General features: G+C 35.0%; 1 protein-coding gene across 1 annotated transcript in view; it reads right to left on the bottom strand.

Moving 5' to 3' along the window:
• The window catches only part of LOC146531338 (cell adhesion molecule Dscam2-like), a 47,884-nt gene that overhangs the window by 9,665 nt on the left and 12,503 nt on the right, over positions 1 to 25,716 (bottom strand). Inside the window, exons 4-29 of the mRNA XM_085198232.1 lie at positions 23,411 to 23,569; positions 22,719 to 22,847; positions 21,970 to 22,075; positions 21,388 to 21,589; positions 20,886 to 21,105; positions 20,517 to 20,664; positions 20,264 to 20,430; positions 20,051 to 20,141; positions 19,787 to 19,965; positions 19,392 to 19,537; positions 19,171 to 19,306; positions 18,697 to 18,816; positions 18,207 to 18,389; positions 17,717 to 17,861; positions 14,029 to 14,186; positions 13,491 to 13,728; positions 9,174 to 9,313; positions 8,241 to 8,311; positions 6,731 to 6,971; positions 4,600 to 4,781; positions 4,029 to 4,152; positions 3,349 to 3,478; positions 1,522 to 1,703; positions 1,179 to 1,355; positions 754 to 983; positions 230 to 542 (exon numbers count right to left, since the gene is read on the bottom strand). Of these exons, the coding sequence (XP_085054358.1) occupies positions 230 to 542; positions 754 to 983; positions 1,179 to 1,355; positions 1,522 to 1,703; positions 3,349 to 3,478; positions 4,029 to 4,152; positions 4,600 to 4,781; positions 6,731 to 6,971; positions 8,241 to 8,311; positions 9,174 to 9,313; positions 13,491 to 13,728; positions 14,029 to 14,186; positions 17,717 to 17,861; positions 18,207 to 18,389; positions 18,697 to 18,816; positions 19,171 to 19,306; positions 19,392 to 19,537; positions 19,787 to 19,965; positions 20,051 to 20,141; positions 20,264 to 20,430; positions 20,517 to 20,664; positions 20,886 to 21,105; positions 21,388 to 21,589; positions 21,970 to 22,075; positions 22,719 to 22,847; positions 23,411 to 23,569 (4,317 nt within the window). The remainder of the gene's footprint in view (positions 1 to 229; positions 543 to 753; positions 984 to 1,178; positions 1,356 to 1,521; positions 1,704 to 3,348; positions 3,479 to 4,028; positions 4,153 to 4,599; positions 4,782 to 6,730; positions 6,972 to 8,240; positions 8,312 to 9,173; positions 9,314 to 13,490; positions 13,729 to 14,028; positions 14,187 to 17,716; positions 17,862 to 18,206; positions 18,390 to 18,696; positions 18,817 to 19,170; positions 19,307 to 19,391; positions 19,538 to 19,786; positions 19,966 to 20,050; positions 20,142 to 20,263; positions 20,431 to 20,516; positions 20,665 to 20,885; positions 21,106 to 21,387; positions 21,590 to 21,969; positions 22,076 to 22,718; positions 22,848 to 23,410; positions 23,570 to 25,716) is intronic.

Genomic DNA, 25,716 nt, shown 5'->3' with positions numbered 1-25,716 from the left:
TTGGAGATCAAAAGCCCTAATTTCTATAAAACAAATAAATATCACAGAGTTGAAATAACAAAAACAAATCAGCTTACCAAGAAGCTAACACAAGACTTTAATTATAACATACACACAAAATACGAATATCAATTTTAACTTAATCCTTTATAATTAACCACGTACTTTAAATATATACAAAAGTGGAAATTATACTATACTATTTCTAATGCAATTGGTTAAAACTTACCGCCTAGTATAACTTCTCCACCGACTGGCACGTCTCGGGCTCCTGCCGCTCCAGTACCACTCCACTCCAGCTTCAAAGTCATGGGCCCACAGCCTCCATCAGACCACATACTTGTGTCAAATCTCGCATAAGTAGCATTTGTTCTAATCCATCTGTTATCTGGTGGAGCGCTCGGGGGTCCCCCGGACGTTCTTATAGATATTTCTGCCCCCGGGGCTCCCCCCGCAGAACCGTAAGCTCGATAGGCTGATCCACAACGCAGACCTGTTAATGTTACTGGCCCTGGACTTGCTGATTGAATCCGCCATTCCCCCTATAAAATACGTTTTTTCTTAGCGATAATAATATTTAATACGTATATAAGTTTAAATATTATAATAAAATAATATCTTCATTTATATACATTGTAAGAACTTTCCATTCACAAAGTTAACTTATTCTACACATTGTAATGTAATTTTAAAATCATTATTTTTGGGTAATAACTCATGAATAATATATATATGTATGCTGAAGCTCCATACCTCGGGTGCAGCAAGCCTCCAATGTAACGTATAGGCTTTGGGTAAAGCATGACCCTGGGCCCTTGGAGCTGGTCGAAGGTCAAGTTCCAATTCCCTAGATCTAGCTTCCAATAAAGCTAAGCCTGGAGGCGTTGGAGGCCTCAATACATATACTCTCCAAGTGACAGAGTCAGAGCCGTGTGGATTCTCCGCTACGCATGTGTAATTATCTGCATGAGATAATTCTAAGCCTAGGAGAAAAAAATAACATGCTTTAAAATATTTTTATTGAGGTATTCTGGCAATTTATACATTTTTTTCAGCTTCACGCTGTATTCCATACATTAGGCAGAGGGAATCTAGTTTTAAGACAGTCAGTTCAGTATTTTCCATCAAATTCCTGAAGAAAAAACAAAACTGAACAAAACTAGCACTTATTAACTCACTTCGTATCAAAAGCGCATCGCCGTCCAAGTGGAAAGGTGATCGAGGGTGTAAAGGGTTGCCGCCTCGCAACCACCGCTTTGCCGGCGGAGGGACGCCTCCGACCACGCAGCGCAGCGAAAGGGAACCTCCCGCCGCACCCACTGATACTCCCCCAAATGATGAGATACGAGCTGGTGCTGGGATGGACACATTTGGTGTTTGAACATCTTTTCGAAACTTTTTTATTATGAAGATTTTGATTGAGGACTAGAGTCCAACTGTTAAGCCTAACCGACTATTAGGTAAAAAAAACAAACAAATACAGAAACTTTCTATAATCTTCAGCTTATAAAAAACCCTTACCCAAAGCGCTAGTCTGGCAAGCAGCGACAGAGGACGGCGGGCCCTCCCCCACGCCGGTGGCGGCGCGCACCCACGCCTCGTAAGTGCGTCCAGCGCGGAGACCTCGTAACGCCTTCATACACTCTGTTGATCCATCTCCATCGGTGCAGGTGTTTACTCTTGTTATGTTGGCTTCTTGAGATCTGATTTGGAGATTTTTTTTAGGTTCCCGTTTAAAACAGAGGTATATAGCTTAGGACCTCCATTACCCACACACTGCCGAATTTTGGAGGCATTGCGTGTTGAATGGCGGAACTTAACGCAATGCTTTAGTTTAGTTAAGAGAGCAAGAGCATGGGAATAATACATTGAAAATTATTTGGGTTATGAGTTCGATTATCAGGCTTCGGGATTCGGGGAATGAAAACAGCCGTAGCGTTTACAGTTAGTTGTGCCGCCGCACCACGACCACCACTTAACCGAGATTGTTTGTTGTAAAAATAAAAGTTAAGAGGTCACCATGACCTAGTAGGTCAGTATCAGACTTTATGGACGATAGTGGCAGATTTGATTCCATTCCCACTAAATAAGCAGTACAAGTCGAATAAAAAAATGTATTGTTAACATTAGGTTGTCTATTCTAAAATGGACAATTAAAATATAAAGATATTTTTCTCTTAACTCATAGGTACTCATAAAATTTGTAAAACATCGTATTTTTTTCCTTTAGTTAAAATACGAAGTTGCCTCTACTTACAAGCACGTAAATTCTCTATTCATTGTCTCAAACATGAAGAAAAGTAATGTTTCAAAAGTTATCTGCGTCGATTCCGCAAAGTTAGCATTGCTACACACAACTTTACTATATCTTGATTTCCAAGTTCGAAAATGAATGCTTATTTAGATTTCTTCAAGTTTATTTAATTGCTTATACGAAAAATTACATACAAATTAGAATAATGAAATCTTAAACATATTTTTTTCAGCTTCTCGTAACTCACACACAGCAGCGTAGGCAGAGGGAACCTAATGTTAAGGTCTCTGTCTTCCACGGTTAATATTTTCTGACAGCATTTTTTTTTCGAGTGGAGATCGAACCCACTACCGTCGCTTTAAACATAATGTTAGCATAATAAAACTTTTACGCAATGTCAACACCCTGAATAATTATTAATTATATCTCTTTTACATCCTCGAACAGGTCAGTATAATTGAGAAAATGGCGGTTCAACAACAATACGGACAAAAGCCGACATTAATTAATATCATAGTTATCTGAATAATTAATCTAGGATTTGTATTTGTTGAACTATGTTATTAACGATAATAAAATATACTTTTATAATTTATAGTTTACTGACTATTAAAATAAGAGTGCAATAAACAATACCCCAAAATGAAGGAAACCTGAATACAGCAGGGAATGCATATGGTCTCCGTTCCCCATATCAGTAAAATTTTCGAGACATTGCCTATTGAGTGGTGAAATTCAACGCCGCGTTTTGTCTTGTTATCACAGAAAAGATAATTCATTCCTCGAGAATCGAACCTACAACCGTTACGTTATGTATAACGATAAGGCTACGCGCGACTCTCAAGTGAGATTTTTATTGTAAAAAGGAACGTAAAGTGACATGGCACAGTAGAACAGTACCTAACATTACATACAGGTCGAAGAAACGGATATATTAAATAATCCATTCCCATGAATTAGAATCGAAACTAACACCGTCACGTTTTCAGTCACACGTTTGAACCCCTGCGCCATGACGGCCTAATAAATCCTTAATGTACCTAACATTAAAAGATCTTGCTTATAAATACATATATAAGTATAAATAATCTTACCCAGACAAATCTTTGACATATAGCGAGTAATGCGTGAGTCTTCCATTAGGCTCTAGAGGAGGAAGCCACGACGCGCGTAACGACCGCTCGCTCAATGCTATCAGCTTCATCCCACCGGGGGAACTCGGAACTAGTGTAGAAAATATTTTTACATTCATATATCATACAAATAATACAAAAAATATATTTAGATATATAGTGTACAAACACTATTATGATAATAAATAAGTAATTTGGTTAATCCTTCTTAAATTATAATATTTCATCTAGGAAGTGCTACGAAAATTTAAATTATAATATTTCAATTGAAAATCCCAATTGAAATAAAATATAAAAGTGTTTATCTTACATTAGAGAAAAAATAAAACATAACAGGTTAGACAGAGGGAACCTACTGTTAAAACTTGTTTTCTGCCGAATTCTGGGGGCACTGCTTGTTGAGTGGCGGAAAAAGAGTGAAGAAATGAAAATACAAATTTAAATTAATAACATCTCATTTCCTCGAATGGGCATCGAACCCACAACCAGTCGCGTTATAGTCACACACGTTGTGCCCCTGCGCCACAACTGGCCTATAAAATATTTTTTTTTCAGTAAATACATATATACCTAGATAGTACAAAAGTAATTTGTATTTGTAACAAAAGGAGAACATTAGATGAAATGAGTGAGATACCCACCGTCTTCGTCGGTCTTGCAAACCTGGGGCGCTGATAGCGGTCCATCGCCAGCCGCGTTGTGCGCTCGCACCCTAATCTCGTACTCCGCGTAAGGCGTTAAGCGTGATACCGTTGTTTCTTCACCCTAGAGAAACATTATTTTAGAGAAACATTTGTTGTATACGGTCGACGAGTCGTGGTCACTTAGATGTTAGTTCTGTTAAACTTTTGATTCGGGAAGAAAATAATTAAAGTAAGATTTTTTTTATATATTAATCTATGCAGCCATCTAAAAATTACTCGACTGCGACGACGATATCCCTTAATTATCAGTTTTATGCTGTATTTCGCATATATAGTGTAGTTGTGGGTTCGATTCCCACTTGGAGAAATCAAATATTTAATATTTTCATTTTCGCTTCGCTCTGATGCGGCGTTGAGTTACGCCGCTCAACAAGCAATGTTTTAAGAATTAGGCGGAAAGTACAGAACGGAGTTTCTAAACACTAGGTTCCCAGGTTTCCTCTGCCTACCCTGCTAAGTACGGGATAGAGCGTGTAGCTGAAAAAAAAGAACACAGCAATCAACTTACTTGAACACGCAAATGTGCATCTTGAGTAGGCTGTAAGGGATCGGAGTCACGCTTCGTATATTGTAAAGTATAGTGCGTTATTTGGCCCCCTCGAGCATCTATGTTTGGGGGCCTCCATGATACCCGCAAGGACGTCGAACCACTAGATATACAAGACAAGTCCTCCGGGCCCGCAGTTGGTGCTAAAAAATTAAAATATAAATAAATATACAAAATAACGCAGCATCCCGCTGTATTCCGCACACAGCAGGGTAGGCAGAGGGCCTAGTGTTAAAACTCTCCGTTCCCCACTTTCTGCAGAAAATATAAATTTTAATAAATATTTCATTTCCTCGACTGGGGATCTTGAACCCACAACCTGTCGTGTTTACAGTCACACCCTCGTACCTCTGCGCCACGACTGGCCTCAATATAAATTAAATTTTATTTATAATTGCTTTAGAGTAAGAAGAACTCAAAGTAAGAATTTAATATTTAAATCGGTAAACATTAAATGAACAATTCTTTGCTCTTTTAGTCCAAAATTTACTTTAACTATAAAATTCTAAAGACCTTCTACCGTTGCAGTTCTTAAATCTCAGTTATTGTGTAAAGCATAATTTATTTGGTTCTCGTTATTTCGAGCGAGGTCATTTACATAAAAATTCTTTGTGAGTCTTTTATATGAATTTAGTATAAAAGAGTTAAGGAGGGCGCTACCACCATTCGCGGTAGTTACTTACTTCTTCAATAAACTTTTAGTGTGAGAATTCTCCGCTACAAAGTAATTAAATAAAACATTTGAAACTTTTAGAATTAACAATACTAGAGTCCTTTTTAATTTAAGATTTAAAGTATTAGACTTCTGTTTATATTTTTGTATTTATAATCAATATATATAAAAGCGAGTCGACGAGGGTTCCGTACAGAAATTGTTTATGAGTTTTTTTCTGAAATTCAAGCTTAGCTTAGCTAGAGCCCTTTCATCTGATACCTTACTTGAACTGGCGGCTTTAATTTTTTCCCACCTTTTTCAGGCTATTATTATATATTACTTTTAGGATTTAACCAAGAATGTATAGTTTTCTATTACCTAACAAATAAGCAAATAAGCAACCGGAACTATCCTATTAGTTTTGATTGTAGTGTCGAAATAAGTATTTTTTGCGATATAAACGGTCATATCTTTCGTCGGTTTGAATTTCAACTCGATGTCTCCAAACATTTTTGAGATAGAGGCACAGACAGACGAACAGACAACAAAATAATCTTATAAGGTTTCCTTTTTTTCCTTAAAAGGTACGGAACCCTAAAAATCATGTGTACATTTACACATCTGTACAACGTTATATAAGACCTACTCAGTTATCACATACACGAGAGTGGACTCATAAATAAGCTATAATATTTACGTATTCCGTCCCAAAAAAAAGTTACACTAACTTTTAATGGGAAGAGAAAAAACGACCCGGGGACACAAGGCTCATTTGAATATGTAAATATGAAGAACGAGCATGTACTTTAGAACACCAATAAAGGCGAGGGTACCTTCCACTCATAAGTTTTGAGGCCATCATCACCGCACTAAAGCGACTATCGTAAATTTGTCCATCAAAATGCAAAATGGCTTAATTGAACCGTGGCCTCTCGATCCAGGTCAAACGGATCGGAACGAATTGATGGCACTTTTATACGATTTTATAGGATATTTTATTGTTATTTTACATTTGGGATTTCGATGTCTAAAAATGTTAGTGGCTTATCATTGGATGTTATTTTTTTCATAGCCGGCGGTGTTATTTGTATTTTATATTATACGAGTTTTATATTATAGTGCCAGGCCAGTGATGGCGCGGGCATAAAGTGTGATTGTAAACGCGGCAGGTTGTGAGTTCGATTCCCACTCGAGGAAATATAATATTCAATGCTTCCAATTTTTTTCTCTCTGGTGTCGAAGCAAAGCGCGGCGTTGAATTACGCTACAACACGCAATATTTAAAAAAATCGGCGAAAAGTGAGGAACGGAGTATCTTAACTCTAAATTCCCTTTACCTACTATTTGCGGGATAAAACGTGAAGCTAAAAAAAATATAATTGTACGTATGCAAGTGCATATATAAATTATTCAACTATTGTTATACTATGTACTTACGTGATTCCAAAGTGTGCCTATAATGTGGTGGAGACAATGGCCCAGTTCCAGCTGCGTTGTACGTTCTCACAGTAACTCCATATCTCGTAGCAGCTTTTAAGCCTCTTAGCGTAGTACTTGTTGCGTCAGCGCTCGCCCCACTCTCAGATCCTGTCTCGCTGGTTTTTCCCTCCTCGGAGGCTTCCCACCACCGTATTGTGTAACCCAAGAGAGTTCCGTGCCAAGATTCCCGGGGTGGCGGCTAAACAAACATGTGCAATTTTTTAAGATTATTTCATTATATTTTAAATCTATATGATGTTTATTATAATAGTAAACTTAAATATAGAGGACAATAGCGGCGCAGGGGCACAAATGACCGCAACAGATTTTGAGTTCCATTCCCACTCAAGGAAATGAAATATTTAATATTTTGATTTCCTCTTTGATTCAACGCCGCGTTGAGTCCTGCCCACGATGCCTCCAGCGGAAGATGGGGAACGGAAGTGTTTCAATGGGAACAGAGTGTCTATTAGGATATTAGGCCTCCAAGTTCCCTCTGCCTACCAAATTGTCTCTGGATAAAGAGTGAAGCAGAAAATGTAACCATATTTTATCGTAAAAGCCTTTTCATATATGCATTTTAATAAAAAACAGCTTTAGAATTAACAATAAAATGAAAATATGAGCATTCAAAAGTTAATCCACATTCCCTCTTGCTATCTCGATGAAAAGTATATATATTTTTAAACAAACTTGCAAAAACTATTTTAATTAAAGCTAAAAACTTCAATGAAAGTTGAAAAAAATAAGAATTCAGGAAAATTTTCCACGTTTATATAACTTTACAAACAAAAGGTGTTTATTTTTTGTTTGTTTTGTAGCTGCTGGCAGCTTTGCTTTAGGAAGTGATAATTTTTATGTCATTTCTTTCTTTTTACACTATTATTTATGAATATTCTTCACATTCGTTTTTCAGCAAATATTTTTACTTTATATAGAAGTTATATTTTATATATTTACTGAAATATGTTAATTATAATCGTTCAACTGCTACTTATTTAAAGCAATATGCATTCTTTTCTTCTACAGAATAATATTAATTCTTCTTCTCTGCTTAATATTAATAAACTGATATATTGTAAAACAATTCATTTCATGTATAAACTAAAGGCCAGTAGTTGTGCAAGGGCACTAAGTGTGGCTGTCAACACGATATGCTGTGGGTTCAATTCCATTTCTTCGCTTTGACGACGAACCCGCAAACCCACCAGAATTTGGCGGAAAATGGAGAACGGAGTGTGTTAATATTCTTTACTTATCCTGTTTAAAGGTAAAAACTAAAAGAAAATAATAATCAGTCTAAAAACAATTACATTCACAACAAAACAAACAAACAGCGCCAAAATAAAACAACGGCCATACTATTACATGGAAAAGAAAACCTCACAAAACCCTACACCCTAAAACCTAGAACAGAGTATTTACTGTGCCATATCTGCATAATCTCTAGCATCTAAGCGTCACTCACCTGCCACGTCACTTGGAGCTCCCTGGCTCTGAGTGCACGTACTGTGATGTCACGCGGCACACCTCCGGGCGCTGTCGTATACATTACAAGTGTGGATAATAAGGTTTTAGTTGAGCACGTTGAATTTAGTAAATTGAAATATACTGTGTTTATAGTTAATTTAAATATACATAATTTAACTAATATTATAATTGGAAATGTAAGTTTGTCTATCACGCCTTCACGCCAAAACTTCTCAAGTAATTGTCATAAAAATTTGTACATATATTCTTAGAGATATTATAATGGACATAGAATACTATATGTTCTAAAAATATTCTTTGGATATAATATAAATATAAATTTAAGCAAATAAGAAAGCGGAGCCACGTTTGAGTCTGTAGTATAATATAATTTTACAAGTCATTTATTTATGAAATGCCTCAAATAAATGTTAGTATATAAGTCACAAAAATGTTGCTATTACGAGTGAAGTACTTAACCTACTTTCATGAAGAATTTTTTTTGTGTAACTCGAGATAGAAAGTATTGCAAATGGTTAAGATTCTATCTATTGAAAATAATGGTAGTTTAGAAGTTTTACATCGTAACTGAAGTTAAAAACGTTCATTAATATTTATAAGTAATGATAACACTAAAATCTCCAAATGATTAATTTTATTACAAAAAAAAATTTTCATTAGGAACCAGTCGGGGCGCAGGCGTTTTACTATAAACGCGACAGGTTATGGGTTCGATTCTGACTCGAGAAAATATTTTAATTTCTTCGCTGTTGTTTCGAGGGAAAACTCAACATGTAATGCTCCCAGAATATGGCGGAAAGTGGGGAACGGAGTATCCTAACACAATGCTCCCTTTGCCTACTCTGTTGCATGCGGAATACAGGGTGCCGCTAAAAAAACAAAATATTTGTTATATAGTAGTACAACTTACCTTCCTCACGAGTAGTGAAATGCAATGGTGGTGTATAAGTCGAAGCTCCAACGTCGTTAAACGCCGCCAATCGTAGTACATATCGCGTGTCTGGAGAGAGGCCCGATATGGATGCCCCTGCACGAGTTGGCCCTTCGGTTCTACGAATGTATATTATATTCTATAGTTTCTAAATAAGAGAAATATTTTTAGCTTATTTTATTCACTCTACGGATCTAATGTATGTAGACCAAGATAAATCTCCTTACTCCGAGTTATTGCCTGAAATGAAATATTTTTACGGAGTAGAACGTAGTGTCTTAACACTAAGTTCCTATATTCCCGGTGCCTACCCTGCTATGTGCGAAATATACGGTTAAATTAAAAAGTAAATTTAATAGGACACGATAGCCATAGGATAGAAATTACGTATCGAATTCACTACCGTTGCAAATGGAAATTGTAGCATTCGATATCATATAAAATACTAGAGCAAATGCACTCCGTTCATACAAACAGATTTATTGAAATAACTATTGAATGCAATATAGATTACTCTGCAAATAGAGAATATTGGTTCTTGTATTGACTACATTGGAAATAGCAGCTTAGTAACGATGGGGAAAGTGGGAACGAAGTGGAATTGAAATAGTAAAATGGCAGTCGGACTTAATGATATATAAAATAATAATCATCTTGAATTCCGCCACACAGTGTCTCCAAAATTCAGCGGAAAGTGAGGAGCGAAGTGTCTTAACACTAAGCTGCCTCTGCCTACCTAACTATATACAGGATAGGAACAGCTTGAAACAAAAAACATAATAATTATTAGAACTGCCATAAGTCCCGAGTATATCACTAAGCACATTAAATAGCCTTACAATATTGAACTCGCCATAGTTCTAGTCCAACGAGCTATTACCGTTATTCCGTAGCGCACACTTTACACTTATCATTAATTCTACAGCGCAAGTGTTGCCCGTCGTCATAATATACGAGTATAGTACACTGGAACTAAATTAAAAGTGCACTCCGAATTCACGATGCTCTATAAATTTTCGCGACATAGAGTAATTCAGAATTAGCTAGTGTTGTATTTTAACGAGTTGTTTCTAAAAGCCGAGCAGAGTCACACATGCGAGATGAGCATTACATATTTTACGATATATGTGTATGTATGTATATAAATTAACATATAGTATAGGATCAGGAAAAGTAAATAAATATTTTGTGTTCAGCTTCATGCTGTATCACGTATGAAGCAGGAAAGGCAGAGGGAGCCTAGTGTTAAGACACTCCGCACCGCAGTTTCCATTGAATTCTGGAGATTAGCGTGTTGAATGGCGAAACTAACTACGAACTATACACTTTGCCTCGATATTAGAGCAAAGAAATTTATTTTTTTATTATTATGGTTTTGATATTATTATTTTGATTATTATAACTTGTATAATAAATAACATTTAAAGTTTTACGTAATAAGTATCTAAAATACTATTAGGTAATTGTAGATTTTTGTTACTGCAAGTAATACAAAGAGATTTTGCTCCTATACAGAAAAATTGGGCTAATAATTAAACTTAAATTATAATCTCTTCATTTAAAACACATTTAGTACCCAGGGTAACAATATAATTCGAATATTTACGTAAAAACCGACAGCAAGTAGAAGTATTCGCTCATAATTTACCAATACTGGAACAAAGCCAGTGGATCCGCACAGTTCTAGCACTTTAACAACTCAATCTCTATGGCACTGTCATTTGGCAAAACACAGAGCCCGGCGTCGATTTACTTCAAATCGTTCAACGAGGTAAATGAGTTGATATAACGCTCTATGGTCTAGCTTTATAAAAGATTTTCAGCTTCACGCTTTATCCCGCATTTGAAATTTTGCGTGTTTTGTTACCATGGTGAGGGAATGAAAATGTTGAATAATACATTTCCCTGAGTGGAAATCGAAGCCACAATTTATCCATAATATTTAGTCATACTTATACCACTGTGTTAAATTAAGAAGTATTTAGTGATGGTATAAAAAAGTAAAAAAAAAATTTTAAGTTAAACGGTTTTATATTGCAGATAAATGTACTAAAAGATAAAAAATAATTTCATGGAAATTATGATTACTAAAATAAAATCGTGGGGACACTTTCTACTTACCACTAGGTGGGTGAAGTCTCATGCCATGTCTTTCGATTGTAGATATTGGACGTGCCCCACGATTTTATTTTAGTAATCATAATTTCCATGAAATTATTTTTTATCTTTTAGTACATTTATCTGCAATATAAAACCGTTTAACTTAAATTTTTTTTTTTACTTTTTTATTTTTAAGTTTTTAGTTTTTATTTCTCCTACTATTCAATTCGTTGAGTGCCTCATTATTGCAAGGTTAATGGAGAATTTACGATCGACCCCCCAGAGGTCCAATAGAGGAGCAAGGCTATGTACAACAAGATGTGCCTGAATCTTGAGGGGAAAACGCTAACGACATATCATTTTTATCCACCTAGTGCCATACAGTTCTCGGCGCGCTTTTACCTTTTACCTTGGGTGGTACCCCTAGCGACGTATCATTTTTAGGCACCCTATAGCCACACAGTCCTCGACAGGATACCTGATCTTGACTTAGGTGGGAGATTCATATTGTAATTGTGTATAGTATACTGTATTATACTTACCAAGCCCTTTATTTTGATACCCATATTGATGGGATTGAAAACTACATTATCCGCCATTTTGTAGCAGTGGCTATCTTTGATTTTGATTTTGTATAGTGCCCTGAATTCTACTTGACAAGCCCTTTCATTTGATACCCATATTGATGGGATCGAAAAAAACTAACTTGTCCGCCATCTTGTAGCGGCGGCCATCTTGGATTTTGATTTTGTGTAGTCCACTGAATTCTACTTGACAAGCCCTTTCATTTGATACCCATATTGATGGGATTGAAAAAAACTAAGTTGTCCGCCATCTTGTAGCGGCGGCCATCTTGGATTCACAATAATATTGAATATGGATAATTGTATTGTCACCAGAATCAAAGGCGTATACCAAATTTCAGATCAATCGGTTAACGGGAAGAGGGTTAAATTTCAATTACTAAATTTGACCCAAACAAACATACAAATAAATAAACAACCGGGGTGAGCTAAATAAAACCGTTTAAAAAGCTGTATCCTGTACATCACAGTATAGGTAGAGGGAAATTAGGAACCTAGTGTAGATACTCCATTCCAATTAAGACACTTTCATTCCCCACTTTCATTTAGTTGCAGAACTCAACGCCGCGCTTCTCCTCGAGACCAGAGCGAAGAAATGAAAATGTAATATACATATATCCCATATAAATAAATATTTTCATTAAATTACATACGACTGAGTGTCAAATGACCACATACGCAAATAAAGTGGTAAATGAGCCCGCATCAAAATACGAGAACAAACAAAACGCGTCCGTACAAGCAGGGATTAGGTAGTAAGTTTGAAACTATAACAACCATTAGAGAAATTCATATGTATATTATTTGTATTAACTTTTACCAAGTCATAATTAGAAAACATCAGCTTCATGCTGCAGGGTAGGCAGAGGGAACCTAGTGTTAAGGCACTCCGTTCCTCTTTTTCCGCTGAATTCTGGAGGTATTGCGTGTTGAGTGGCGGAACTCAAATATTAAATATTTAATTTCCCCGTGTGGGGATCGAACCCACAACCAAACGCGTTTACACGCTTGTGCCTTGGCGCCACTACGATTTTTTTTTGTATTATTCCAGAAATTAACAGCCAATCACATTTTACAAATGCTACTGTAATTAACAATGTGTTGACATGATAATTACTTTAAATGAAACAGCGGTTGATATTAATTGAAATGAATTATGGTATTTAATAAAATTGGTAATGTACTTTTTACTTAATAATTTTGATGTAGTAGTAGTATCTCTTGCACTTTTCAAATTAGTATTTTGTGCATTTCATAATTCGCTAGATCACGAAAGTTCTTTTTTCAAAGTAACTGTTTTTTATTACAAAAATACTCTCCGAAATAAGTAATAATAATAATAACTTTAACTGACCTATCCTGATGAAGTTAGGCACATAGAAGGGAAGGCAGAGGAAGCCTGGGAATCCAGTATTAAGTTTCCACCGCGTTTCGCCGAATTTTTGAGGCATTAAGAGACGGAATTTAACGTCGCGTTTTATATAATATGAAAAATTCACTTGTTTCTCAAATTCATTGATTAGAAAAACAATCCAAAACCTATTTTATTGCTATACACTAACAATACCAAAATAAAAAAAAACTAACTAATAATAATTCAATCAATACTCACGCAACATGCAGTAAATCTGAATTAGCAATCGTTATATTCATAACATCCGATGAGTCCCAAGTGTCGAGCAGAGCGGGTAGCGGGGCATTGAGCGGAGCGTTTGTGAGGTCGCGGGTGAGCGGCCTGTACTGTAGCGAGTAGTGCGACACGAACGCGCCGCGGGCGACCCGCCAAGTGACACGCGCTTTGCGTGACCACACCTCTGATATGCGCATCTCTTCTGGTGTGTTTGGGCGCTCTGTTAATTACAATTGGCTCGATTTTATAATATCTTTGTTAGAATAATAATTTTAGTAAGAATAGTTAAAACTAATTTAAAATAGTAGATATCTCTTTTTTTATTAAAAATATATTAGGTTTACTGAATATTCTTTTTATTTATAATTCGTAGGCCACATTGTACAATTTGGAAATGCATTGTTTTTCTTATACTTCATCCATTTGCTTTAATTTTACAAAATAGACATATAGAAAACGATACGAATCAATAAAAATAAGAATACACTATAACTTCAGAAATACAACATCACAGGCTTACCTTTAACAAATAACTTGAATACTAATTCGTCGCTGCCATACAAGTTTCTGGCCATACAGCGATAGTCGCCCGCGTGTTCGGGGCCCGCGTGCGAGATCGTTATCTCCGATGTCATGGCCCCATTGCCCAAGTCCCGCATCTCTACACCACCTGAGCCGCTGTGATAAAACATCCACTTTACGTTTAAGTAATGTACGAGTATCTTCTCTATCTATCTTCTTGTGTCGTAAGTAGGTACATACATTATGTGAAGGTATAATGGGAAGTTTGGGAACCTTATTATTTTTAAACACTTTTTTTTTAACTTCACGCTGTATCTCGTAAAGCAGGGTAGGCAGAGGGAAATAATATTAAGGCACTCCGCTCCCCACTTTCCGCTGAGTTTTCGAGGATCGGGTTGAGTGGCGAAACTCAACGCAATGCTTTGGCGTAAAAAAGTTTGGGCCACGACGTCTAAATACATATTAACACTAAATTGATTAATATTTCTAAATGGCATGATAAAAAAGACGAATTTTAAATATACCATTCTAAAAATAAATTAACTAAATTACTTATCTGAATAATAAATGGCTACAAATAGAGCGTGAAGCAACAAATAATGATAGGGTAAATCGGTGATAAAGAGCTCGGTTGCGAATTTACGCAACGAATGAACCAGGGTTCATGAGATTAGCAGGGAATTAGTTCATTTCTGCTATGTGACAGACTCGACATATTAAGCCCGACCACTGCCGGGGACTTGTACAAATAACCAATAATGAAGCTATTCTATTGGATGAAGAATAATTAAATGTGTAATGCACTGTATAGCGTTATTATAAACTATTAATAACAAGTGACGTCATTATTAAGTAATTGGAAGTATAATGGGAAATATAATATTTCATATTTTTATTTTCTTCCTCTGATAACGAGGGAAAGTGCGGTGTTAAGTTCTGCAAAGCAAAGTGCAATGCCTTCAGAATTCGGCGGAAAATGGGGGGCTAAAGTGTATTAATGGGAACAGAGTGTTTTAATACTAGTTTCCCATATTTCCTCTATCTACCCTGCTATATACTGGATACAGCGTGAAGCTAAAAAACAAAGTATGAACAATTGTTATGAGTACAATTCCTATTATTTTTTTCTTATTGAAATATATTTAAAAAAGTAAGAATATTTAAGGTCTTTAGGATAGATAAAACGGAGAACAAGGTGGATTACTTCGTTGTCTCCGTAAAAAACACTTTTAAGTTTATAAGAAACTTATAGAATAGTTTTGCTAAATAATAATTTCTGTAAGACTTAATATTAATAACTTCAGTGTTCATAAACAACCGGCTTCCACACTAGCCATGTTTAATATTTGTCGAATGAGACATAAAGTAGTATTTATCAAATAAGCCATAACCTAGTATTTATCGAACAAGCCATAACTTAGTATTTATCGAATAATCCATAATTTGTTCATTACAAAACGTGCGACATTTCTCAATTAGAACGGTGTACTATTACCTAGTAACGTGACGGTTGTGGTTTCGAACCCCACTCCAGGGAATGAATTATTATTTCTTGTTATTTTCGCCTAGCCCGGAAATGCCTCGAAAATTCGACGAAAAGTGGGGAATGGAGTGTCGTAATAATAGGTTCCCTCTGCCTAACCTGCTATATACAGCGTGAAGCTGATTTATTTATTTTACCTATTACCGCATATATTCTAATTTCTAGTTCACATGTAACGATCAAAGTAATTGAATATATAATTTTAACCTTAAGATAATAATATCGAGATGGGAATTTATCAATAACCAAAACTGTCATGAAATTGTTCTCAAACTATTTCCGATATTAAGCGTCCAAATTAAAGTGAATTATTGAGCGCGCTGTTTTCGAATGACTGAGTAGAACAATAGTTCTAAATAGTAGTTTTCGGAAAATCGTTTTCTTTACTTAGTATAATCAAATCAGTTATTTTTTTATATTTTTGTGGCAAAAGTGGAAGGCAGTGGGTGTTAATACATCGCTCCCCACTTTCGGCGAATTCTGAAAGCATTGTATGTTGAGAAGAATTGTATGCGGAATTCAACGCCACGGTCTACCTGGACAGCAGATCGAATAAAGGAAAATTATTAACTGAATTCAATAAAAAATAAGAATTTCATTTCCTCGGTTGGAAATCGAACCCACAGTCTATCGCGTTTATCACGCTTGTACTCCTGCACCACGACTGACCTCAACTTAAATTACTTTGAAATATTGATAAAGGATTATTTATATAGGCTAGTTTAAGTTCTTGTACACGGTTGTCAGATTCATTAATATACAACCATTTCATCGATTAATCCGTTCTAATTATGAATTTAATCTTCAATTTATCAGATTAATACTATTTGTCTAAAAGCATTCTAACTAGGTAAATCTGGGATTTAAAATAGACAGTGTTTTTCAAACTTCAAAAAAATATTGAGAATATTAAGCAAAGTATATTTTTAAATCGGCGGAAAGAAAAGAGAGGAAAGAGGAACTGAGTGTGTTAACTAGGTTCCCCGTACTTACTCCGCTATATGCGAGATACAGCGAGAAGCTGAAAAAAACAGTGCATGTACTCGTATGCAAGAAATTGCTGATTGAAACGCAATTTCTTTGTTTTTCTCTTCTTAAATATTCCATATTTTTGTGTGGCGAAGAAAAAACACATTTAGGACCTTTTTAAATAAGCAACAATAAATAACTTTTCCTTTTTAAATGACTGGTATGTCAAATGCATTAATTAAAACAAAAAAAATAACAAGAATTAATATTAAACCATCCACCATTTGTTTACGATATATTTTTATTTGAAATTAATATTTATATAATTAAAAATCAATACAAAAACAGAAACTATGAAACCAATGTTATTAAAATAGTTATTTACTTGAATGACACCGATATTATAAAATATGGCTAGCAGCATCAGCTAATGTGTCATCGCTATAAGTAAGTAATATGTCACAGTGGCGTCTCTACACAACCTACTTCCGTTCTACTGTTTTCAATTAATTGTTATCCATATTGTGATTATAAAATGTACGATAAAAAGACCGATACGACAGTTTAATTTATATATAGTTGATAAGTGACACTTACGCAAAAGACCGTGCAAAGTGGAGTAGGTTGAGTAGGAAGGCAGATCCTGGCAATAGCCGGGATTAATGCCAGAAGGAAGAAGAGTTGATAAGTGACACTCACGGATAGACAATGAAAATATATTTTTCTTTTCATAAAAACGAACGAACATAAAAACAACAATAACAAAGCAAGAGAAAAAGATATGATTGAAATATAACATTTGAAAAGTAAATTTTTACAATTTTATTATTTTCAACATAGCCCCCAACTGCTATGCGAAAATCTCGTATTAGTGTAATATTTTTTTTCTCAGGTTAACGCTGTATCCCACATATAACAGCGAAGACAGAGGGAACCTGGGTTAAGGGGAGGGAACAGAGGGGACCAAGTTTTCGAGGTATTATGTAATGAGTGGCGGAACTCAACGCCGCGCTTTTTACCTTAGTGCCAGAGCGAAGAAATAAAAGTAATAATAAATAAAAATCCATTTGCCCCAGTGGAAATCAAACCTACAATCGCCGTGTTACAGTTACACGCTTGTAGCCTGGCCTCATAAGTTTCATATAAAAAAATGTATTTTTACAAAACAACTTACTGCAAAGCCAAAGGTCTCGAATCGTGAGTCCAATGTATATGTATCTCCGGCTCGCCCCGCACTGTGCACGTGAGGCGGGCGGTGGACCCGCGCACCACCCACCTGGTCTCACCTGAACCACCTCCTCGTGAAAGTTTTGGGGGTTCTAGACGAAAGTTCAAGGTGTTATTTTAGTTAAAATGAGTGAATAAATCATTTTCATACTGTATTTCGTACACAGAGGGAACCTAGTGTTAAGAAACTATGTTCGTGAAGTCTGGAGGCATTGCGTGTTAAATGGCAGACTTAACGCCAACCACTACCACTGGCCTCTCTCTAGTTATTTCAGTTGGATTTTAATATGTAATAAATATAGAGACATAAAATGCAAACTTAACGACGTTTGCTTAAGAAATGTTTTAATTAATGATTAATGATCAAATAAACTAAACTAAATATATTTAGTATCTAATGCCGTTTTTTCTTTAGTTTTTTTTTATACAAAACTTACCTCTTATATCAAGAAAGAAAGAATGATGTAGGAAGGAATGCTGAACTCTGGCTGTACATCGATACCAGCCCTCATGTTCTGGAGATGCTGCTCTTAACCACACTGTACCATCAGATAAAATGGCACCTTCGCTGTCCGCTGCGTCTGATTGGCCCCACAGTATGTGGCGCCAGTTTTCACCTTCTATATTGGAATTTGTATTTGCTTTTATGTCTATTCTAAACTTTTAATACTATTTAAAAATCGATTTCTATAGGATAGTCTATTTATTGAGGAAGGTTGTGGATCATTCTCGAAGGTACAAGCTGCCAGTACTTTGGGAACAAAAAATATAAGGTCTTGGTTCTGCTATTATAAATACTTTTTTTGGAGAATTGGTGCAAAGTATAAGTTATTAAGATCAATTGTTTATCGTGAAATATTATTTTTTTTATTAGTCCAATATAAGTTTAAATAACTTAAAAACTTTTTAACACAATATTGTACTTACCCGAAGAATATTCCCAAGATATCCTCGGCATCGGTTGCCCTTTAGCGGAGCAGGGCAGGAGCACGGCGGCGCCGGCCGACACCGACGTGTTCTGCGGTCTCCACACCCACGTGGGAGCCTCTGCGCGGAGAGACTGCTTTATTTATTATGCTATTCTAAGATTTTATATAGTAATTTAATAGTGTTGAGACCAAAATATAGTGAGAAATCTAAATGTAGTTTATTGTAGGTTCTTTCTAAATATGTAAAATTGTCCTGTAAAGTTTCAAATTCGGACGAAAAGAGGAAAAAGAACACTAAAATTCTGCGCTGATCCTGCCAGAAAAAAAAAGTAAAGCTGAAAAATATATATTTCTGTTTCTAATCTGAAAATGAATTTATCCTAAATTTGTTTGTTTTTATTTATTTTTTTATTCTAATTACCTATAAGAATATTTATTGGCCGCTTTTTATCTACCAACTTTAAATAAATACCTTTCACAATTAAAGACGCGCTATGACTGACGGATCCAAAATCATTAGTCGCTTTACACGAATACTCTCCACTGTGCATAGAGTTCAAATCTTGAATTACTAATATTGTAAAAAAGTCCATATTTTTCTGTTCAACCTGATAAATAAATTGTAAAGTTATAAATACCTCAAATAACATTATCTAAAAATAAATATTTCTTTTGAACGAAATATATAGGTACCTTAAGTGTGGATGGTATTGGCAAATTATCCTTTAACCAAGAAAACTGTATTGGCTTGTCTCCAGAAACTAAACTGCAAGTAGCTTGTGTGCTACCACCGACTTCCAGCTCTTCGGGGAATTGAAACGGCGCTATTTTTGGAGGTTCTGTTTGGAAAATTTACATGAATTCTGTAAAATGCCTCTTGAGCTATATAAGAAGTTATAGTTAGTGACTTTATAAAGAAATTAATAAACAATTGTATGTATAAAACGAAAAAGCAATTTTCAATACAAGAAAATATAAGCAAAGTATTTATAAAAGTCCCATATTAAATATTTAACAATAAATTTATAGTTACATATTAATGTAAAACCATAAATTATCAATTACTTATTAATATGATTTGGTCTTACTATGTACGTCAATACGAACAGTCCTCCTTGCCAACTCTCCACTCTCTGCCCTCACTTCACAAGTGTAAGTCCCCGCTATAGCACTCCTAACGGCTGTCAATCTTAACATACCACGTTCATCGTTACTTTCTAAAGGTGACTCTATCAAAGAACCATCCTCCCGTTTCCAAACGACTTCTCTAAAAGAAATAATGTCATTCAATATCCTAATTATCTTAGTGTCTTAAATTCTATTATTTATTTAATTATTTAGACTTTTCTTACTTTAAAGGATATCCAGAATACGGACAGTAAATTGTCACATCTATATCTGTTTTCACGTGAATTGGTGGCAAGTACCTTATATTTGGAGGACCTAAAATAAACTTTTTATTTAAAAAACATTTTATTACTTCTTTCTCATTATAATAAATTATTTTCAACTAAACCATTTTATTATAGAAATTTGAAATGAACTTAATTCAATTATATACTTACCAAAGACATTTAATCTAGCATGATGGGCGTGGGAACCTCCGGTGTTAGTAGCATTACAGCCATACCGGCCTCCTTCATCCGCACTTCTTATAGTTATACTAAGAGTAGACACTATACTTCCTTCATCCCCTCCATTTAGAGCTTCTGCTCTTGTATTTACACTGTATCTAAAGACATATATAAATATTTTAATTGTAGATTTCACATATTTTCATAGATATTTTTTTAGTTTTCTATAATTTCCTTTACGTACTTTTCAGGAGCAGACGGCAAGGGTCTATCGTCCAACGTCCAAACAATCCTGGGTGAAGGTATACCGTTGGCCGCGCACCTGAACGCTATAGTTTGACCCACTCGGGTTATAGCCTCGCTAAATGTCGATATCAATCTCGGCGGTCTGTCTGAAACGCATAATCTCATTCACACGGGCTAATATAAGAATCCTTACTATTCAAGAAAAATGTTATGTTATTTACTTTGTTTTTGTAACACCTATTACACAGATATATATGGAACTAAAGAAAGAACAAGATATTATTATTGTATTTAAAATTTGATTTTTAAAACAATGTTTAATATTTTTGCTATTGATTATATAGGAGAAAATAAAATAAAATATTACCAGCTATAACCAGCTCAGCACCAGAAACAGCAGAATCTGAATGATCGTACGCAGTACATTGGTAGAGGCCAACGTGATGTGGTCGTACGGGGCCGATTGCTAGTTTTGATTGAGGAGAGTGTAGGGGACGGCCTTCGTGCTGCCAACTTAACGTGACCCCTCCACCTCTACCGCCGTGCACTGAGCAATTGAAATGGCCTGTGCCTCCAGTGCCTAACATCTAAAATATTTTTTTTATTATATGGTGTTTTTATTAATATTTGGTAATATCTTTAATGTAAATATTATAAAACTCTCACTTTCTATTAAAAAACAATTTTCTATAAAATTAAGAAAATACAACAAAACAAAATACAATACAACGTCCTATTTCTCGTCTACGGGGAATACCCGGCTTTTCAACAAAATGAGCCTATAAGGATTTCCGTTTTTACCTTTTGAGGTACGGAACCCTACAAACAATATGAATCGTACATAATTAGCACATTATAAAAATACTAACCAAAGGATTAGGTGTAACAGTAACAGTCAAAGGTTCAAACACAACCAGTCGTACAATAACCCGCGGGGACGATTCAGTTCCTTGCGAACACGCGTATCGTACAGCGTGATGTGAGCGTACGCTTGGCAGCACAAGCGTACCCCCGCGTACGATTCCTTCACCCGCTGATACCCACACGCCGTTTGCTTCCTGTCGCTGCCAACTGATGATTTAATTTTGTACTGAATAAGCATTTTCTTTATTGTGAATTCATATAGTATAATGAAGCTGATGTGACCCAGCGTCAGACTGTGAACGTGATGGTTATGGGTTCGATTCTCATTCAAGTTAACATGCAACGTCGTAGCAAGAAAAAGGAAAGGGAGCGCCTTAACATTGATAGATGCTATTAATAAAAAATATATATATTATCACATATTAATAACGTCTTAGCATTTCACTGTTATTCTTGCTGGTAACACTTTGCAAACTTTCTTCTATTTTTTACTTATAATTCCAAAAATATTAATTTAAAATCTCCTATATTAATAAATATTTCAATTATCGAAAAAAATGATAACAAAAAATATCTAATTCACTTACGTAATAGTATGTTTGTTGATATGTCTCAAAATACACGGAAGTAAAACAGTATCACCAGAGCGAGCTTCTACACTATTGACTTCGATGTTTTCCAGCCACGTGCTGTCTGTTCGACAAAACAAAAGTTAAAAACAATATTGTCTATAGCTTAGGTGACGATCGTGAGAAATCTTGGGAAGTGCAAACTGCAAGAGCAATTAGTGTTAGATATAATACTGACAATAATTATTACACCATTTTATCCATTTATTTAAGATTTTTTAGTTTCACACTGTATCCCGCAAGCAGCAAGGTAGAGCGTGAAAAATGAGCCCTCCCTCGAGTGTAATGTTTACACTCCGTTCTCATTTTTTACCGAATTTTGGAGGCATTGCGTGTTGAGTTGCGGAGCTCATACTATAACTTCATTATCATAAAACACGACTAAATATAAACCAATATCTAGTTGGTAGTCTAGCTAATAATTACTTCTGAATAAAATTTGTACATTATTATAAAATTCTAGACAGCCGTAAAGGAGCCTTGAATTCCGCCACTCAACAGGTAATGCCTCCAGAATTCGGTCGAAAATGGGAATGAATGGGGAATGGGAATTTACACTGCTGTGTAAGAGATACAGTTGATTAAACTAAAAAAAAATTTTGGTACAATGCCTTTACAAATATAATACTTATATATATATTTTCATAATTCATAATTCATAATATATTTTCATAATTCAATAAACCATTATAATAAAGTATACATACCATCTGTTGTCAGTTTCAACGAGGGGCTCGGCGTATCGAGGGCCAAACACGAATATTCAGCTTGTAAGTCAGCCTGCGTGAGGTCCGAGCCAAGAAGCAGCCCGCCCGCACCCGATATCCACCGGGTTTCTAGGATATTACTTACGATGTATATTGGACATAAACTAGAGAACCAATTCTGTTTTGTTTTAATTAGGACACTTTGGCGTTTAGTGTTGAGTGGCGGAACTCAACGCCGCGCTATGCCTTGTTACCAGAACAAGGGAATAGAAATATTATTTATTTTATTTTGTTGAGTGAGTATCGAACTTACAACATGTAGCGCTTATACATACAGTTATGCACGTTTGTGCCCTTGTGCCACAACTGACCTCACAACATGTACTTAACAAAAAAGCTGTGATGAATAAATATATGAAGTGTAACTTAACAAATATAGTGTTTTAACACTAGATTCCCAGGTTCCCTCTCCCAATCCTGCCAAACGTGGGATCCAGCGTAAAGCTAAAAATAATAACTACATTTTCTATTTGTTTTAATTACCTAATTTTCAAAACTAAATCAACGCATTGTCCTATGAAATCAGGGAAAAGAAAACAATACATTGCCAACTACTACATAACGTCAATTAGTCTTATAATAAAACAAACAATCATAATTAAGTAAATGTACTATAAGCATTATCAACATACCAGCTCCCATATACCCTGAAGATAGAGGCAGGCCATCCTGCAGCCACGTGATATCAGCTAAGCCGAACTGGGGTGACACTTCGCAGCGAAGTACCACGGAACCACCAATTTTGGCTGGTGTCAGCTGACGCACTATGTGCGATAGTACATTGTCTTCCACTGTGTGAAACAAATATTAAATTTATAAAAATAAATTAATATTTTGAAGTAAATGCGACAGGTCGTGTTTTCGATTTCCAGTAAAAAAAAATTAAATGTTTCATATTTTCATTTCCTGGTTCTGGTAACAAGACAAAGCGCGCCTCCAGAATTCCGTGAAAAATGGATAACGGAAGTGTTTTAATGGGAATGGAATTCGGTTCCCAGGTTCCCTTAACTTAGCCTGTTATGTGCAGGATACAGTGTGAAGCTAAAAGAAATCCACTTTTTTTTTCATTTTTGTATCAATAAACATTTTAATATTATTATTTATCCATACCTATATTATAAATTCGAAAGTAACTCTGTCTGTCTGTCTGTCTGTCTGTCTTTTACGCAATCAGGGCCAAACCGCTAATTTAATTGTGATAAAATACACATATAGAGATACTTGAGGGTCCCGGGATGAACATAGGATACTTTTTTTTCTCATATTTGTAATATTTTCGATATATACCAATATATTAAAATAATTAATTTGACAAGCAATTTATTCCGCCATGTTAATAACAATCGTCGCTACGCGTTGCTAAGCAACGGCTTGCAAACTTTGTTGTTTTAAGAAAACGTCACCCAATGTGAGTAAGTGCTTAATGCATACATGGCGCGCGCTGATATAGATTTGTATACATTTACAAAAATTAGATGATTTCTATCATTTGATATTCATCCTTATGAAAATAAATATAATAGTCACTTTTAGCATTTCATGTAGATGGAAATTATAGTTTACTGTATAACATCTATACTAATATAATAAAGCGGAAGAGTTTGTTTGTTTGTTTGTTTGTTTGTTTGTTTGAACGCTAGGATCTTTGGATCTACTGGTCCGATTTACATTGTTTTTGTTTTGTATGAAAGCTGCATTGTTCAGAAGTGCTACAGGCTATATAACATTACATTATACATATAAACTAATATATTTTAAAGTACTTTCTAATTTGACATGCTATTTATTCTGCCATGTTAATAACAACCGTCGCGTCGCTACGCAACCGTTACCGCGACATTTTGATATTCATCCTTATGAAAATAAATATTACAGTCACTTTTAGCATTTTATCTAGATTGAAATTATAGTTTACTGTATAACATACTAATAAATAATTAAGGAGATGTCACTGATTCGAAATGACCTAGCCTACGGGCGGCATAGTATGATCTACGCGAAAATATTCTTATAGTTCAAGCAGGCGTAGCCGCGTCCGGGTCCACTAGTTCTAATATATAATTAAGGAGATGCCACTGATTCCTAATAACCTAGCCTACGAGCGGTATAGTATGATCGACGCGAACGGGCAGATGACTTTGATGGTTTTGTAAATTTTTATATATTTTCGATTTACCCGTTAATTTTTATGTAATTATTTGCAGTTCGGTTATCTATACCGATGTTAATATCGTAATTTTAATAATTTGAGATTTTATTTAATATTGTTCGCAAAAATTAATAATTATTTAATATAGAAAATATACTTTTTCTAATATTAAGAATTTCCTTTAGTTACTTTTACTTCTTTTGTTTATTCATTTCGGTTACTCAGATATTTTTTCTAATAATAAATCTCCACTTATTATTATTTTTTAACTTATTTTAATTATTTAGGCTTATATTTTCGCGGGCGTAGCCGCGTCCGGGCCCACTAGTATTGATAAATAAATACTAAATGTTATTTACTTTATTCTTGCATTATTAAATATAGCTCTAGCATTACCAACTTATTGTAAACATACGAGTAAATAATATATTTATTGAGCATTACCGCGGTTTATACAAATGTGTTACATTTATAATGAAATTGGTTTTTCATGCGGCGCATTCAATTAATTTCGTGTAATTACTAGGTTTATTTATAAAACAGTCTGTCCATGAGTAACTAATTTATACTGTAATAGGGTCAAAGGAATATATAGGTATACGTTTAACTAAATTGGGAAACATGTGTTTTTAAAGTTTAAACATAATTAATAAACATCGGATAACATTTCCATTTTCCAAAATGTATACTAGTTCTATTTTAGTAAAAAAAGAGAACAGGAACGATTTGTTTTTCTATCCAATGCTGAGATAATTCTATGTTTAGTTTTTTAAAAATTCACACAGCACT

The sequence above is a fragment of the Heliconius melpomene genome, chromosome 15, assembly GCF_056956725.1.
Source record: "Heliconius melpomene rosina isolate 202511_hmr_F chromosome 15, ASM5695672v1, whole genome shotgun sequence".
NCBI lineage: Eukaryota > Metazoa > Arthropoda > Insecta > Lepidoptera > Nymphalidae > Heliconius > Heliconius melpomene.
This window is presented reverse-complemented; position numbering and strand designations above follow the sequence as displayed.